General features: G+C 38.6%; 1 protein-coding gene across 1 annotated transcript in view; it reads right to left on the bottom strand.

Annotated features, from left to right (window-relative positions):
- The window catches only part of polr3b (polymerase (RNA) III (DNA directed) polypeptide B), a 34,137-nt gene that overhangs the window by 12,041 nt on the left and 3,640 nt on the right, over nucleotides 1-18,456 (bottom strand). The window contains exons 11-19 of the mRNA XM_055173746.2: nucleotides 15,253-15,369; nucleotides 14,951-15,085; nucleotides 12,065-12,226; nucleotides 8,148-8,348; nucleotides 7,780-7,942; nucleotides 7,114-7,267; nucleotides 2,062-2,136; nucleotides 1,834-1,932; nucleotides 1,557-1,684 (exon numbers count right to left, since the gene is read on the bottom strand). Coding sequence (XP_055029721.1) covers nucleotides 1,557-1,684; nucleotides 1,834-1,932; nucleotides 2,062-2,136; nucleotides 7,114-7,267; nucleotides 7,780-7,942; nucleotides 8,148-8,348; nucleotides 12,065-12,226; nucleotides 14,951-15,085; nucleotides 15,253-15,369 — 1,234 coding nt within the window. The remainder of the gene's footprint in view (nucleotides 1-1,556; nucleotides 1,685-1,833; nucleotides 1,933-2,061; nucleotides 2,137-7,113; nucleotides 7,268-7,779; nucleotides 7,943-8,147; nucleotides 8,349-12,064; nucleotides 12,227-14,950; nucleotides 15,086-15,252; nucleotides 15,370-18,456) is intronic.

The following is an 18,456-nucleotide window of genomic DNA, read 5'->3' as shown; positions in this document are numbered from 1 at the left end:
AGTTCTGAAGGCGAAAGGGGGTCAAACACAGTATAAGTATGGTGTTCCTAATAATCCTTTAGGTGAGTGTATATATGTAAGGGATCATTGACGACGGGCCATTGAATTATTCGAAAATAATGCACAACCAAGATGGTAATGCGGCATGATGCGAAGCACGGGTGAGCATTATTTTTGAATAATTCGAAGGACCGGAGTCAATTATTCCTCTTATATTCCGGTTACCGCAAATATACTCATGGGACACGTCTCAACCAATCAGAATACAGCACTCAACAGCCCCGTGGTTAGAAAATCCATAATTAGCCATATAGATTAGGACTGGGCGATATATATCAGGGATTGTCATGCGCATCTCGTCAGTAATGCCGGTTCCTTGATTAGTAGTAAATCGACATCAGCTGCTTTTAAATGAAGCGGCATTTACTACACAGAGTCGTTGTTCACCGACAAGCTGGGCCATATCGCATTTATTATCAGACGCGATACGTCCTCGATAATTAATGCGAAATTGGCCCGATTGTCAGCAAACTATGACTCTGTGTAGTACATGCCGCTCCATCTGAAAGCAGCTGATGGAGATTTACTACTAATCAAGGAACCAATCCCCCGATATACATCGCCCAGCCCTAATATAGATGATTTAATTGATTGAAACACATTGCTCTGTTAAAGTGGCCTGGCATAGCAACATTGGCATGATTTTGGGATGGGACTGTTTTAATTTATTATTTTTTTTATTGTATGGTGAGGCTAAGTGGACAGAATAACATAATCATATTTAAATTGATTAAAAACTTTATTGCTGAACCTTTGTTAAAGCTCCTTAACAAAAATTCAGCAAGTTTCCAATAATTTAAATATGACATCTAAGCACATTCACTCACCAAGGGTGGTTGGTGTCAGCACTGCCAGATTTGTTAAGTTGGATGTTTAGCATGACGGAGAGATGGCAGGTTGAGATAACTATAATAGCCCTGGTCCCTCGAGACCTTGACATTTGTCAAATGCTATTACTCCACAATCAGGGTACAAGCACACAGTGTGTTATAATAGGTCTGGGGCCACACCACCAGATTTGCACATGTATGGGGCTGTCCGTCCAGAAAAACAAGACAAGGCAGAGGATATTGGGCCAAATATAGTTGCAGTCTCAGTGGTTTTGTTATGGGGGTGGTGGTGGTGAAGAGAGGTTTAAGTAGTTTTGGTAACCAGGGCAGCAAAGTGTGCTCTCTCGCTCTCTCTCTCTCTCATGCAGCTGAGCACACTAACCCTGTTACACACACTGATCCCAAAACACAATGAATGTCTAATGACACTCAGAGACAGTGGCATGGAAAGGCCTCCAAACACACACACACACAACGCAAGCAGACAATGTTTGATGTCCACATACATACCAAATGTGGTGTGTCAAAGGTTTTGAATACCAGTGTGAGGGCGAGTGTGTTTGTAAGTGAATAGGAGTGTGTGTGTGGATGAGTATTTGTAAATGCAACTGGCCCTCTAGGATGTTTAGAGATGAAGCTTGTGCTTATGAAAATAAGGAGACTTACCCATAGCCTGCTTGCCCATAGCACACTGGTAAGTGTTTCTGGGGGACTGGTTATGATGGGGGTAAGGAATCAAACCAGCACAAACCCCCAGCAGCGTGAACGGTTCGATCTCCAAATGCGTTGTGTCCCTGAAAACACACACACATTCATAAACGTAAGTATGAACGCATAATATTAAACCAAGATAAGCAAGTATCACAAACTAAAATGATTTTAGGACATAAATACTTCATGTAAGTCCCTACAAGTTTTTTTTGTAGGACTGAGAGGTACTCACTTGCCGATCATGTGCTCATACAGAGCAATATTACAGTCGTTCTCCTCATTCACATCTAGATACTCCACCAGACTCTCATGAAGGAAGTCCTCAAAACTTCTACAGGGACAAGGAAGTCCAAACAATAGGTTTAGACCACTAAGACATGCATAACACAGTCAAATCCACATATTGGACTCTGCATTTGAATACATGAAACTTTTAAATATTGATTCGCTTCAAATGCACCTGTAGCCCTGAGACAATTCCTCAATGTGTTTGTTCTTCACAGCTGGCTGTCCATTCTTCACGATGATGTAGGGTCTGTGAACACATTATGCAATGCAAATATCTCTGAGTTTACTTTAAACTGGATTAAGTTTGGAACAGTTCCAAAAAATATTACATTATTAAAACAAAAATGTCTCTGTTTCAAATGGAAATTAAACATATGTGACTTGTGCCATAGGAGTCAAGGAGTTGGAATGTGCACAGTCTAATTTTAAGCTACAGGCAAAAGAAGTGAAAAGAGTTATTAAGAGCGATAAGTAACAAAAACGATCTTATTCATGCGGACGAATAATGACAAGTTTTTCCAGCAATCCGTATTTCCGCTATTACCCGCCAGGTGGTGCTCTTAAAGGGGACAGAGAATGAAAAACCATTTTTACCTTGTCTTTGTTGAATAATGGTAGTCTACCCACATTCACAAACATACAAAAAGTGCTAAACATGCTAAACATCTCAGTCTCATAGAATTTCCTCTTTTAGAAATGTCAGTCAGAAAACAGCCCAATCTGAAAAACTGATGCTTATGACATCATAGGGCATAAGAAAAAAATTTGTTTGGTTCCGGTTTCCGACCGACCCTGCCAATTTATGTGCGACCCAAATTTATTTTATGAGCTTGGGGAAGAAATAATACACATTAAATAAATACACAAAAACTTTGAGGCGAACTATAATTTACCTTATAAAACGGTCAGTTCCAATCCTTGATTCTGATTGGTCAATAGGTGTGCTTTATTCACAATAAAACACTGCTATGACCGATTCACCCAACGGTTCTATTTAATATCACTGCGCCCTTAGCAACACCCTTAGCAACACATAAACATATAATGAGACAAAGTTTGAGAACAGTTTGTTGTTTTTATTTGAGCTTTCATGTTATTGTTCGCAGTCAGGGACTATTTTTTCTAGCGGAAGGAATGCTTTTATTGATTTAACTTCATGAAAGTTGCAGTAATTTTTTTTTACTTTAATATTGTGTAGTAACCGTTTTATAAAAGTGATTTAAGACTTTTTAATGACAAATGTTGAGAGGGCATTATTGTAACATTAAAATGATGCGCAAACCTCTCAGCTGGCGGGTTTTCTTTGATTTCGTGTGCATTCAGGTATGCGCTGAATTTCTCTTCGCTCTTGCCCTGAGAGTTTGCACGCAATTTATATCTAATCAATCACTTCCATGCAATTGTTTTATCTTTCCCGAAGTGTGTATGCGCTCAGACTGCGTCCTCTTGTGCATTCGCAAATCCACCAGCTCTTGCGCGCTCTCTGGAAGGTGATGCTTTGCTTTGCGTTGCGCTGGGTGCAGAGTGCTCATGGAAGTTGTCGCATTGCGTATTGTTTATCATTTCGCATAACTTTTAATAAAACTACAATTAAAAAATTATATTCAACCTGGCAAAGTGGCGAGTGGGATTGGCTGTCTTACCCGCCCCGGCCGAAATCTACCCGCTTTTGGCGGGTGTTTATGTCTAGCACTGATCATAATACCATAAATTCAAATATTATAATTCTCTTTCTGACCGCAAATATGAGCCTTGGTTTGTCCTCTCTGGAAGAGAAAAGCCAACTTTCATATCGTTGTTCAGCTCGTCTTTTTTGGTCTGTAAGTTACAACTTTCGGCGGGAGCAAAAGATTACGTTGCTGTGCACGAAAAAGCATCTCGAATGCACACCAAAAGTTACCAGTGCTTTTGTAAGTGACGACAACGATGTGTGAACGATTGTGTTAACGACCGTATAGAGGACGTTGGTAGAGGACGTTGCATCGCGTGCTTTACAAAAACGGTGCTGTACTAAAAGTAAGCAATAAGGTACGAGAGGCTGTGCTGTATCGTGAATAAGTAACGGCTGAAGGGCGTTGTTAGGCACGACGCGAAGCGGAGTGGGCTTTTCTCTTCCAGAGAGGACAAACCACTTTTATCAGTAACCATGATCAAGCTTATAAAATACAAATGCATAAACTAGCTGACAGTAAAATTAAAGGAGCATTTCACCCGTGGAAACATTAATCTTTATTAGAAGTGGATCATATTTGTAGTCAAAATGCAGCATAAATTTAGAATTTGGTGCCTATTTGACCAAGAAAAGGAGTGTTTGTAGTCTCACTCCCTCTACAAAGATATTGGACTTCCTGCTTTCAATGATGCAAAATGATGATTTTTACATAATTGAAAGAAGGAAGTGCAATGCTGAAATTTGTATTTCTCCTGTCTCAGGGGAAACAGAGGGAATGATGCATGACCATTCAAAAACATGACTGGGTTTCTAACTTTCCAAAGCTTAATGCAAATGGGTGAAGTGTCCCTTTAATGTACATTTCTTGACAGTATTTACTGCTGTTGTTAATAAATATTTAAAGTGGTTGTCGATGGTTTTTGTGTTTATCTTTTCAGTTTAGAATTAGTGTTTCTTCTACACCCCTGCTCTACTTTTAATATATTCATTCAAAGTTAATCTATTTATGCCTTACTTACTAGCATGTTTTTCATGCACCTAAATATATGATATGATCTATACTGATATACCAGCTATATACCAGCTAATAAATGTTGTCTTAATTTGGGTAGTCAGACTGCATTTGAAATTCAGTCTGCATCTAATTTAGCAAGTAAATTTGCTCGAATTAAAGTCATTTTAGGATGCCAAAGTCAAGTTTAATCATATAAAATTGATTTTACCAGCAACAAAAATTTGGCCAGTGAAAATGCTGAGTGGCTAGTAACTTTGAAAAACTAGCCACTTTGGCTGGTGAGCAAAAAAGTTAATGTCAAATCCTGATTATGACAAAAGAGATTATCCGTGGAGACGTGCTGCGCTGCGTGAGACAAAAACACAATATAGCCAAAGTCACCTCATATATCCGCTATTCAATTAAAAAATTTAACAATTTCCCACCTATCCCTTGCTGCCACTGAAAAAAAATAAAAATAAAATAAAATAAAATCCCTACTGACCCATCACCTAAACTGACAACCAACCAGAACCAAACTTATTTTTTTTATGCCTAGGCATCTAACTGCCCATCCACTTTAAAATAATTGGCTACATTTTTTAAATGGCAGCAAAGTCAGCCAATCAGTAATGAGATTGCAAGTTAAGCCAGTAGGGGGAGCCAAATAGGTGCAAAACCACTCGTTCGAAATCCCCCACCCTAATAGAGCTATCTGAGAGAGGTTTTTAGGAAGCTTCTAAGGCATTACAGACCCAAACAAAAAAATTTTTGTCCACATGTCACATCACAGAACAAGGATAAATACTCCGTTCAACCGTTCTATGTCACCTTTAACCAACTTATAAAACCCAGAAGTATTCTCTTAAGCTGTGTTTACACCAGCAGTGGTAGAGGTGTCAAGCGCGAGTGATTTCAATGTCAATGTGAAGATTAGATGCGGTAGATGCGATTCCGCCTCATTCGTGCGAATGGCGGGAATTGAACGTTGCCGCGGCAAACGCGCGAGTTAAAAAAATTGAACTTTGTTGGAAAAAGGTCGCGTTAACCAATCAGGAGCTTGCTCTAGTAGTGGTGATTACAGGAAGCGAGCGGAGTCGCAGAAGCCTATGGAAGGCCCTCCCATGACGCAAATTCTCACGTGAATGTCTCGATTACTAGAATTTCACGTGCGAATGAAGCAAGTAAACTCAAAATGTTTAAGCGGCAAAATAGACGCAGTAGAAGTGAATTTGACGCCTCAAACGCGTCTGGTGTGACCCCACGGTTATGGCAAGCAGTTCAAACTCCGTGTATGTTTTTAAGATCGCTCTGAATCTGATCTCTATCAAAAGTCCTTTACAAAAATAGAATTATCTCAGCTTTTTGCAGAAAATTTTATATTTTTGAAAAAACCTACCCGTATTTGAGAGGTTTCAAAAAGAGAAAAAATAAAGGTAGGATGAAATGTTATTTTTTGTTTGAAAGCAGAGGATCTGCTGTTTTATATTTTATATATTGTATGTTTACTTTATTTTTCAGACTTTAATTCATACTTTTTTCGTGGTTACTGGAACATATAGTCAGGTGCAACTTATACGTCAAAATTATTTTATATGAACCAAGAGAAAGCATTACCGCGAGAGTATTTAAGTAATTCAATGGATTCAGTGATGTGGAATGACTTCAGGACCTTTTTGAACTTGATTTGGCTTGTCGTGTTAATTTAGCCTATTCAGCTTTCCAGGTATGTTCTGTATGCTATTGTTCATCATCTAAATAACTGTTTATGTGACTTTAACATGTACGGACACCTATTCAGGCTGCTGTTCTGTGCTATTGCTTAGTTGAATAACTTGCCTTTCCATATTAAATGTCTGTTCTTCGGCTTGGATTTTGTGAAATCATTTTCTAAATAAACGTGACGTATAGTCCACTGCGACTTATATATGTTTTTTCCTTTTCAAAACGCATTTTTGACTGATGCGACTTATACTTCAGAGCAACTTATAGTCTAGAAAATACAGTATATATTTAAAAAAGAACATTTTCTGGAAGGCATTCAACTTTTGTGAAAATGGTAAAAAATGCTGGCGCTGGCTGGCAACTTTTTTTAAACGCTGGCAGGGAAAAGAGTTAAAGGGACACAAGGCAAGTCTGAGTATTATTTCTCTACTAGCTCCCCCTAGTGTCTGGGAGTAAATGCTTTCTATATCTGAGACTTTACGAGACTGAAGGACACCGGGTCGGATACAGCGAACTTGCAAGTGGGGTATTCTTCCTTCAGACGGTAGGGGCGGGCGAGAGAGTCTTCATTCGTCATGTAATGAGTCATTTAACCATATACAGACTTACGAAGATGATTTATTAACATAAAAATGCTGCCTTGTGTCTCTTTAACTAGATTTTTCTCAAAATTGACTTCAAACAGGTGTAGCTCTGTAATTTTTTGTTAGCTTCCAACAAAACATACATCATAAAATCAACACATTTTTAAAAGTTTGCTCATTGCAACACAATTAACCAGGAGGGGTCACATTTGTGTAATGAAAAATGTATCTCATAAAGATGCACACTACCTGCACAATCTGCCCCCATCAGATGAGATGTAGACACAGCGGTCGGTCAGATTGGTGGAGATGGACACAAACTCATTAATAAAACCAGCTCGCCTCATGAGTCTGAAGGTGTAGACCAGCTTCTGATGGTCTCTGATGACCCCAAGTATGTTACCTAAAAAAATAACAGACATCAAAAATACAGATGAACAGAGTGCAAATTTGTTTACTTTAAAAGAGGTACACGCAGAAATACAAATTAGGCCAATTAATTTTGTAATTATGTGACAGCAGTATAATACAAGAAAAGGTTTTGGTTTGTTTGAGCTATATGAGAGACCCACTATGGTGCCAAAGAGATGCAAAAACAGGCATGATGCTATATGAGTCACTTTGTGGGCAAGTTTGTGTTTGTGGATTAACTGTATTTATTTATGCATTGACACCTGCTGTGTTTGTTAATTAATTAGCCGCAGTGGCAGCTTGTGTAACTTATCTGCGCTCTGAAATGAACATACATGAATGAATTAGTGGGGTGACTTTTCTGTGACATGACAATAAAAGCTAATCAATGGCAGACCCTTTTGTAGTTGCGAAATGGCAAAGGTTCATTTGAATTTAATTTAAATGTTTGGGGTATTTTGCTTGTGTTCTCGGAAATTATAGTGTGCCTGCGTGAGTAGATACCGTTGAGAAACACGAGGAAGACGCTGGGGTACGACAACTCCTCTCCACACAGAAGATTGACATCTTCTACTCCCAGGTTGAAGGCCAGTTTGATGATGGGACCGTCCTCCATGTCAGTGGTGATGTGGGTCATCAGAGCCAGATTTTTCACCAGCCCACAAGCCTAGATAATAATTATATAACCATGTGAATCTAAGTGTCCATTGTATGTCCCTTACAGTACACATTTATCAGTTAAATTGGATAAATAATCTAAGCAGATCTATGCGTCTTCCGAAACCAAAATTTTTAAAAATCTTTAGTTTTTGAGTCAATCCCACTGGTGCTTTCAGGAAAACCGATGGTGTTGTAATTGGAGGAAAACTGACCTCTCCTTCAGGTGTGTCTGAGGGGCACAGCATGCCCCACTGGGAGGGTTGTAGGGAGCGGGGACCACTGACTTTCCTGGTTTTCTCAAACTGAGAAGAGATCCTGGTCATCATGCCCAGAGCTGAGATGAAGGACAGTCGAGAGAGAACCTGAGTAACACCCTGTCTGTCCATCTTAAATCTCTTCAATGACCAATTCCCCTGTTCAGGAAGATACATAACAGTAGCAGGTTAAAATGTACAACAGTATTTCAGAAATTATGATTTGTTTAACATAACGTGGTCACTACATACATTCCATACTTCCATACGTGCGGTTTCGGTACGAACGAAAAAATAGCATGCAATTGTAATATAATAAAAATAAGTACATGTCCATATTTTTGACTAGTAGTGAACCGTAAAACTTCAAATAATAGCCGAGTCCCAAATAGACGCCTGTCTCTTTTAGACGCCTGGTGTGACGACAGGTTTGGGTAAATAAACGCCTGTCTCAAATAAAGGCCTGGTCTGTTTTTTAGGGTGTTTTCACACCTAGTTCGTTTGAGCCCTCTAAACGCTCTCAGAGCAGTTCAGGGTGTATATGTGAACAAACCAAGTGATCTCAGACCCCCCTAAAAGGACCCAAAAGCGAACCGAACTCAGACCACTTCTGGAGGTGGTCTGAGTACGGTTTGCTTTTGGGTTCTTTTGTGGTTCGATTTCTTTTTGATATGTGAAATCAATGAGGTCCCGGTCCGTATCGCGTGTGGTTTTGACATTGTATCAAAATAAACTGCTGCACAGAAAGCTGGGATCTGAGTTCTTATGAAGTTGTGATGTGAACAAGAAAAGGTCTGAGATCACTTCAGTTCTGAAGAGGACCAAAAAAAGAACTGGGTCCTCTTTTGAGTCCACTATATTGTGAACACCAAAAGGACTGAGGTCACATTCGGCTAGTCCCTTTTCTGGTTCACTTTAAGTGAACTGGGTTTGGTTCTTTTAAAATGAACTATATGTGAAAACACCCTTAGTTTCGGGTCGTATTTAATCTTCTAAAACCCATCAGATAGTCTGTTTAAGACAGTTCTATGGTGCAGATTGAACACGCTAAAGTTTTTTTGCTTACCGGTAGATGCCACGTGACAGACGCAGTCGTTCCTTTACTCATCACTATGACAACACAACAAGCTTCGTCGCCAGGATTGAGGTGATGATGACAGTAGCGAAGTGGCAATCGGGAGAGTCTGGACTTTTCCCGGTGGGCCGGTAGTGTTTTGAGGCCGCTGATAATAGCAGGGCTTTCAGTCTTTTGTCATGCATGCACTCCCGCCACACATTGTATTCCTCACGCGGAAACACTATCATATTTAATATGCTGCAGCGCCCAAAATGTATCTGGCCGCACTGCTCTCTCTCTCTCTATCAAGCCCGTCTTCCCTAGAGTTCTAGTCGAGTGAGCCAATACAAAAAAAAGGAAAGAGGCTACACAGTAGCCAATCAGAAAATAGCACTGTTGTATCTGGGTAAGATTTCACGCAACAACCAATAAAAAAAAACATATCCTTGTTTGCTTTATTTATACTGCCAATAATTTAAGACTGTTGTTACTACACGAACTAATTTGTTAAACACATTCAAATTAAAAATAAAACGTAATATGTGGTAACCTCCTGCTGTCATGCTGGAACAATTAAATTAAAAGCCTGTCTCTTTTAGACGCCTGGTGTGATGATAGGTTTGGGAAAATAAAAGCCCGGGCTATTTTTTGAAGCTTTACGGTATTAAAGGGACACTCCACTTTTTAATTTTTTTTTTTCATTTTCTAGCTCCCCTAGAGTTAAACATTTGATTCGTACCATTTCGAAATCTATTCAGCTGATCTCCGGGTCTTGCGCTAGCACTTTTAGCATAGCTTAGCACAATCCATTGAATCTGATTAGACCATTAGCATCATGCTAAAAATTAACCAAAGAGTTTCAATATTTTCCTATTTAAAACTTGACTCTTCTTTAGTTACATCGTGTACTTATGCTGAGTTTACACCAACCGCGTTTTGGGCGTCAAAATCGCGTCTACCGCGCCTAGTAATATCAAGCGTTGGTTGAGTGAGTGACTCCAGGCAAGGCTGCCAGCACAGCAGCAAGCAGGCTCCTGATTGGTTAACGCGGCGCGAAATTCCGCCAAAGTTACTCGGGCGTCAGCCGCAAATTTGCGTGAACCGCAAAATGCACGAAAAGCACCATTCGCGCGTACCGCGCACAACGCTCAATTCGCGCCTTACGCGCGAATGAGGCGGAAACTCGCCTTCCGCGCCGAACGACCTCCTCACGCGCGTCAACGCGTCTTCACAATGACTTAACATCGAAATCACTCGCGCTTCACGTCTCTACCGCGGTTGGTGTAAACGCAGCATAAGACTGACAGAAAATTAAAAGTTGCAATTTTCTATGCAGATATGTCTAGGAACTATACTCTCATTCTGGTGTAATAATCAAGGACTTTGCTGATGTAACATGGCTGCAACAGGCGTAGTGATATTACGCACTGCCTGAAAATAGTCACCTTGGTTACTTTCAATAGCAGGGGACTATTTTCGGGCAGTGCGTAATATCACTACGCCTGATGCACCCGTTTTAAAGTGATAGTTCACCCAAAAATGAAAATTCAGTCATTATTTATTCACCCTCAAGTTGTTACAAACTAGTATTAATTTCTTTGTTCTGATGAACACAGATTAAGATTTTGAGTAATGTTTGTAATATAGTTGTTTTTGTTGGGTAACCAAACAATTTTTGAGCACCACTGACTTCCATAGAAGTATTTTATCCTACTATCGAAGTCAAAGGTGCTTCTGTTCCCTGCTTCAATACAAATATCTTCCTTTGTGTTCAGCAGAGAAAATTTTTTATACAGTTTTGTTACAACATGAGGGTGAGTAAATGATGAAAGAAATTTTTATTTTAAGGTGAACTGTCCCTTTAAGGAACTTTCTCAATAGTAGGGGTGAGCGGGGCACAAACTAACGCAGCTACTTTACATATTTATACAGGGCTGAGCAATCTGTAGTTTTGATGTGTTTTGGTTAAGATATTGAACAAAGAGTGTTTTGGAGGCATAAAAGTAAATTTATTCGTCTTGTGTTTTTTTTTATTTCTAATTTCGGTGTGTGAGTCACCAAATCCAACCTTATATTATTTTTTAATCACCGTCTTGTTACCTAAAACATAACATAAACATTTTTACACAGCGGGGTTAGTTGTAACACTACATTAACGAAGCCTCCAGTATACAATGATAATGAAAACAATGTAAATAATATTTATCAAAATGAAAACTGTGTATACAATATCAAGGGAAATAACTCACAATTATCATTTTTTTTGTCTTAATTGTGCAGCCCTTTAAAAAAAATCTATTTATATGCACTGATGCTTAATACAAGGATGGTTAGATGAAGGATCCTGAATGGATGACTGTGTGGATATCGATCTAATATAGTAAGATATATAAAAAATATCAACCTTTACGGTATAGAGACCGAATTTTATTGAATTATTTGTGTTTAAATTAAATTTTCTAGCAGGTGTTACAACAAACCCTCTGTTTGTTACAATGAACCCCACCTACAGTATGGGGTAAGTTGTAACATTGGCACTCCTGTCACTTTCGGTGTAATTGTACGATAACGGTAGGACCCACATACAAACTTTAAGCGTTCATTTGTAGCAGATATGTGTATGTTGTTTGTTGAAAAAAAAACTCATTAATCTAACTTAAATATTTTTTAAATAATAGAGCCAAAGTCAAAAAACGTTAGGTTGTGCCCAGCTCTCCCCAATTTGTAACTGTATTTGGTAAAATGCAACAGACAATCTCTAGTCTGAATGTGCCGATTGAGGTGACCAGTCTAAAACCTACAGGGGTGCAGGACTCACAGTAGAGATGGCATTAACCATGCCATTGGTGATCTGGTCCTGTCTCATGTGTTTGACCACATCAAACTGAGCCGCTCTCTGTTTTGGGATGATCTGGTCTGCGATCTTCTTTAGCTCGGAGTTGAACTTCTTGAACAGATCCTCAAACAGCAGCGACAGGAGCTTAAGGGATGCAGAAATATCAAAAACGTCAGTCTACATGAGCACTTGCATACAAACTCAGTGTGTGATGAAAAAAAATAAATGAAAACACATGAACAAGATTATCTTGGTAGCACGAGACGACATCATACAGTAGATTTGTTGTTGTATTAATTTGCACATTAATAGAACTAGAATAAAAGGCAGGATGGATGACTTCATCTCAATCTCATTTGTTAATCCCAAGTGCCGCCTGTTTCCAGATAACTTATTTTATTAACTTCATCATCTGGCTCTAAAACTCCCACTCTTTGTCTTATCCCAGATTTGATAAACAGGTGTTTCCACGCTCTGATAAATTTGATCAGGCCTCTTATTCACTTCAATAGAGATTTGTTCAATAGAAGCCCCTCCTCTTCTGCGCACATTTGCATATATAAAAAATAAACATCCTCACCGAAATTAATCAAGAAATTAAGCTTCCACGACACAGCCAGTCAATTAGCTGAATGATTAGCTGAATGTCAGAATTGTAATTGGGGAGAAAGCAGATTGGAGGGGTTGGGAAGCGAGAATGTGTGTATAAATCCGAACACACACAAACACATCCCACATCAGTGCTGGTAGGGGGAAATTAAAGGACTTAAGACAGCAGTAATTACATTATCACAGTCGGGCTGCTGGATTAGCTCAATCGCTCCAGTCAAGACAGCTATTCTTTTGTCATAGTCGGGCTAAATTATAATAAAGAGGAAAAATCCCAGAGTTTGGCTGGGCTGCATTCGGGCGTCGGTGCGGCAAATCTCGGCCCGCAAAAACAAAAGGGGGTCGGTTGGGAACGGAGGGAAAAGCGAAAGCACGGGGGCACGGACGAAACAAAGCATTGAGAAAATAATGAAGGTATTATAATGACAAGCAGGGTGGAAACAAAGGGTAGGTGAGGGATTGGGTGCTGGCCAAGCATGTATCTGCTGGTGTTGGCTTCTGATCAGTTTCATAAGAGACCAACAGTGTCTCTAATGAGAGGAGAGATGGAGAAAGGGCAATCAGTTATGATAAACAAAGAGGCGTAATGGAAGACTTGCACTAATAAAACACACATTTGCGAAACGTAATACGAAATCGGCCATAAAGTATGACAATCTTAGGAGATATTGAACTTGATAATGCGCTCTAATCTTTGTTTCAGCTCCTGAATTTTGCCTGTCCCACAAATGATAAAAAAGATAAACAAACACTTGCATTATTTATAATAAAAGCCCTGAGGGCCTGTCAGTAATTCATTACAGAATTAAAGGCGTTCTAATGGAGAAAAGGCAGACAAAGATGGATTGGATAAGCGGCAATGCATTGGGTAGGTTTCTCAAAAGTTAACATTTAATGATCCTTAAAGGAAAAGTCTACTCATTTTCAATATTAAAATATGTTATTACCTTAACTAAGAATTGTTGATACATCCCTCTATCATCTGTGTGTGTGCACGTAAGCGCTGGAGCGCGCTGCGACGCTTCGATAGCATTTAGCTTAGCCCCATTCATTCAATGGTACCATTTAGAGATAAAGTTAGAAGTGACCAAACACATCAACGTTTTTCCTATTTAAGACAAGTAGTTATACAAGCAAGTTTGGTGTTACAAAATAAAACGTAGCGCTTTTCTAAGCGGATTTAAAAGAGGAACTATATTTTATGGCTTAATAGCACTTTTGGGAGTACTTCGACTCGCCTGAAAAGTCAGCTCCCCTTCTCACTCTCATAATGGGAGAGGGAGGGTGTTACTGCGCCGAGTCGAAGTACTCCCAAAAGTGCTATTAAGCCATAAAATATAGTTCCTCTTTTAAATCCGCTTAGAAAAGCGCTACGTTTTATTTTGTACCACCAAACTTGCTCGTATAACTACTCGTCTTAAAGAATGTGTTGAAGCATCGAAAATACATTTTGGTCCAAAAAAAAAAAAATTATGACTTCATTCAGCATTGTTTTCTCTTCCGTGTCTGTTGTTAAGCGCATGCGCAAGACTAAAGTCACGTGACTGCAGTGACGCGGATGACGTACGACGCGTCTGACGTGTTAGCTGATGCGCCCCAGATGTTTTTTTTGTTTGTGCGCCTGGGCTTCGTTTACAGTCTAAGGAAGACGCATGCTGTCTGAAGTTTAAAAAAAAAAACTTCACAAACAGAAACGCATCATCCGTGTCACTGCAGTCACGTGACTTTAGTCTCGTGCATGCGCTTCACAACAGACACGCAAGAGAAGACAATGCTGAATAAAGTTTTAATTTTTGGACAAAAATTTATTTTCAATGCTTCAACACATTCTAACTGACCGACTGATGTCACATTGACTACTTTGATGATGTTTTTATTACCTTTCTGGACATGGACAGTATACCGTTCATAGATTTTCAATGGAAGGTCAGAAAAAATCATTAATTACATTGTTTTCATTTTTGGGTAAACTATGCCTTTAAAAAATAATTGATATTGAATTAAAACCATATAAATAAATAAATAAATAAATAAATATCAAACGACCAAATTAGTCGCAATACCCAGTCCTTGTCGCTACCTCTGTCTGATCACCTAAACAAGACACTATAATAAAATTGTGCAATGTGGCGTCTAAAACAATAATAAAATATTGCATTACAGTGCAGCTGTCTGGTGTTATAAGATCGACTTTAAACAACATTAAGACAGAATTCTGCAACAGGGCATAATGCACACAGAGACAGAGAGTGACGCTACCTGGCCGGCCAACTCCAGACGCTTGTTTCCATAGTAATCGCGGTCATCCACCTTGTTGTCTCCTTGAGCAAGAATCACTCTGCGTACCATCACAGCGAGGTAAATACACTTAGCTCGAAAGTTAAATTCCTTTACCTGAGAGATATAAAAAACATGAAGCATCACTCCATCAGTAGAGGTCTAACAAACTGCTTAATTCAGAGGCTTATTTGAGCATGAGCAAAATAATAAATGAAAAATATCATATGCTACTTAGTGCGAGTAAAGCAGATAGCTTATCAGGTTAATCTGGACTGACATACAGGTACGTGGGTAAGGACAGTGGAGGCAAGCAGCTCTCTGGCTTCCTCCATCTTGGTTTTCTTAGGGCCGCCCCACATGCGCTGACGCCTCACTTTATTCCCGATGTATTTCAGTGCCTGATACAATAAAAAACATGAATATGTAGACAATTAAGATACAATCTGTGTAAGGATACTATAAAGATACTATTCAACTCTATAAGGGTGATTCTCACAAAACAATTGAAACACCACGGCACTAATGATTTTAGCTTTAAAATGTGTAATATAGTAACATTAAAAAGAATCAGAATTAACACAATACTGTGTTCTACCTTGCACAATGTGTGATTTCAACATAAGAATTTATAATTGTAAATTTCATCTCATTTTCTGCTGAAATTCTCATTAGCGCAATGTGTCCGGCTGTGTTTGAACATGCGTTATGTTGTAATTTAATCAAATTAATACAAAAATATTACTACTTTATATACTTTATAAAAATATAGACTACTTTAGATGACAGAAAAAATATTTACTGAATATTCATGTATAATAACAATGAAGAAAAATTAGGAAAATGATGTGTCCATGCCTGATGTTCTCATCCTCCGCAACACTTTTTGAGAACAGTTTAAGCACACATACAGAATTTTAATAAAGTTTGATTTTGAGTGACCAAGCACATGGACCAGTTACTTCAAGATGGCTACCAGGTAAGATCATTTTTTTACAGTTAATTTGAAATATTGTCTTGTCAGAATGCTTACACGACATTTTGATTATCATTACCGCAACAGATGCTTATTAAATGTTAATTTAATTAATAGAAGCATAATACTTTGATTTTAAATGCATGTTCAGAATCTCCAAATTATGTTCTTTCAGGTTTGTCATGTCATTTAGAAAATATGTCAGTGTTGATGTTTTCTGACTGTTGCGGTAATGAGATTTTTTAGGACTAATTTTTACAATTATGTTACAAAAAGTGTTAAATGATAAGTAAAAGTTTTTAAATTAATGTTCCCATTTACTCCAAAAAGTAAATTTAAGCAATTTTTACATTTTCATGCTTGACATTTTTAAAACCAAGTTTTCGTGAGAATCACCCATAAGGATATCAAGAAAAACATGTTTTTAAGGCCTTGATTAAAAAGCTTAAAGGTGGTTTGTGTACATTTTAACATCTATTTGTGAAATTGCGAATTGCAACCAACATTTCACCCCTCAATTTCAAAACACATGATAAACGCCACAGGCTTCATCTGAAACAACGTAGGGACGAAAAGTTTGTTCGTTTAGGGCTACTGTAGAAACATGACGGTGACTTATGTAAAGGGACCCACGATGTATGTAGATAAAAATGGTTCATTCTAACATAACAAAAACAAAACAGTTCATATGTAAGGTCTTTATACATGACTGATAATATAGTTATGTATATTAAATTGCATTTCTATCAAGAGATTCTTACAAAAAAAAGTTACACAATGCACACTTAAATATATTAAATCAAAACATTTAATCTGGAGTGACCAGGCCAATGCAGGGTTCACTGGATCACTAAAGGGGTATCAGAGACCCCTCATTGGCAAACCCATACCCACACCTGAGTCAGCTACTTGTTCTATTAAAGAGGTCAAAGGTCACAGCGAGTAGGCTTTCCCTTTAGACCACCCACTTTGAGCCATGAGATGATGTGCAATGACAACTACTAAAAAAGGTTGAGAAATGCATTAGCTGCTTTGATGCAATGCTACAACTTTCTTGCCAAGTCAAAATTCCTGCATTTGCTGTTATTTAATATAATTACATATATTTATATATAAGCATAATTAATAACTAGGCACCATCAAAATGTATTTGACAATGCATGAATAGGAGTTAAATAAAGGTGCAATGTGGGACTTTTAGAAGGATGTCTTGACAGAAATGCAATATAATATACATAACCATATTATCAGTCATGTATAAAGACCTTACATTATGAACTATACCGTTTTTTATTACATTGGAATGAGCAGTTTATCTACATACATCGTGGGTATGTTTCTATAGTAGCCCTAAATGGACAAACTATTTTCCAGAGCACGTTTTGTCCCTACGTTGTCTCCATAGACTATAAAAAAATGGACGTAGCGTCCGTGACGTCACCCATAGGTTTGTGAAGAGCTTTTTTGAAGCCAATAGTAGGCGGTACCTGCCGTCACCATCTTGGACGCACGTCACCATGCAACACTCGCGGATAACCAAAAATGGGTAAAAGGGACCTTTGTGTAGCTGAGGTGGCTGGTTGCTGAAACCACACCCACCTAGCTCGACTATAGTGACAGCAGTGGCAGTTAACCTGTCACTCAAGTGGCTACGCCCTTAATTATGTAGAACTTTAAGGCTCACTTTAATTTAAACGGATGAGTTACCATAAAATTCACCACCCTCACAGTTGTCATGAAGGCCAAAAGTAGCTAGACAGACCAAAAACACTTTTTGTACCAGGCTCTGAAGTTTTTCTGCTCTGAAGTTGGGCATTTTAACATGGGGTCTATAGGAATTGAATAGCGGAATAGCGGCCAGTCGATGAATTTCAGTTTAAGTCACTTATGTATTGGCTTCATCAGAGAGATCGGAAGGTTGCCCGCGGTTGTCTCAGACAACGACAAGTTTGTCTTGTGGCAGCTACTGTATGCGTTTCAAAATTGAGGGGTGAGCTGCTAGACCTTTTGTTGGTCGCAATCTCACCGCTAGATGCCGCCAAAAACTGGACCTTTAAAGTAATAATTACAAAAGAACATGCGTTTATTCTAGCTTTAGATGGAGTACATAATGTCAAATTGTCAAAAATGCCTGGTTCAGTAAAATTTTATATTAAAATACAATTAGAATGGCTTCCCCTAGTGGTCAAGTCCTGCTTCACACCTAGCTACAATTCTTGACTGATTCTTTACCTTAAATAACACGGCTTTTCTAATTGAGGTCTGCTCTGGTCTATTGGTGCACACATGTAGGCTTATTAGCAGATCTTTTGATGAGGCCCACAAAATGTCAACCACGTAAACAGGCATTCAAGTCTGATCAGAAAGGTTGCTAGGATGCAGATATGGACCTTTCATGACCCATTGTTGGGTCTCGAAATGCACCTTAGTATTTGATAATAATAAAGTTAATAAATTAACTCACTGAAGTGTTAAGCATACAAAAGCTTGAAAGGTTTTAAACAACAAGGAG

This window comes from Misgurnus anguillicaudatus, chromosome 15 (assembly GCF_027580225.2).
Source record: "Misgurnus anguillicaudatus chromosome 15, ASM2758022v2, whole genome shotgun sequence".
Classification (NCBI taxonomy): Eukaryota; Metazoa; Chordata; class Actinopteri; order Cypriniformes; family Cobitidae; genus Misgurnus; species Misgurnus anguillicaudatus.
Note: the sequence above shows the minus strand (reverse complement) of the source record. Positions and strands in the feature narration are given on the sequence as shown.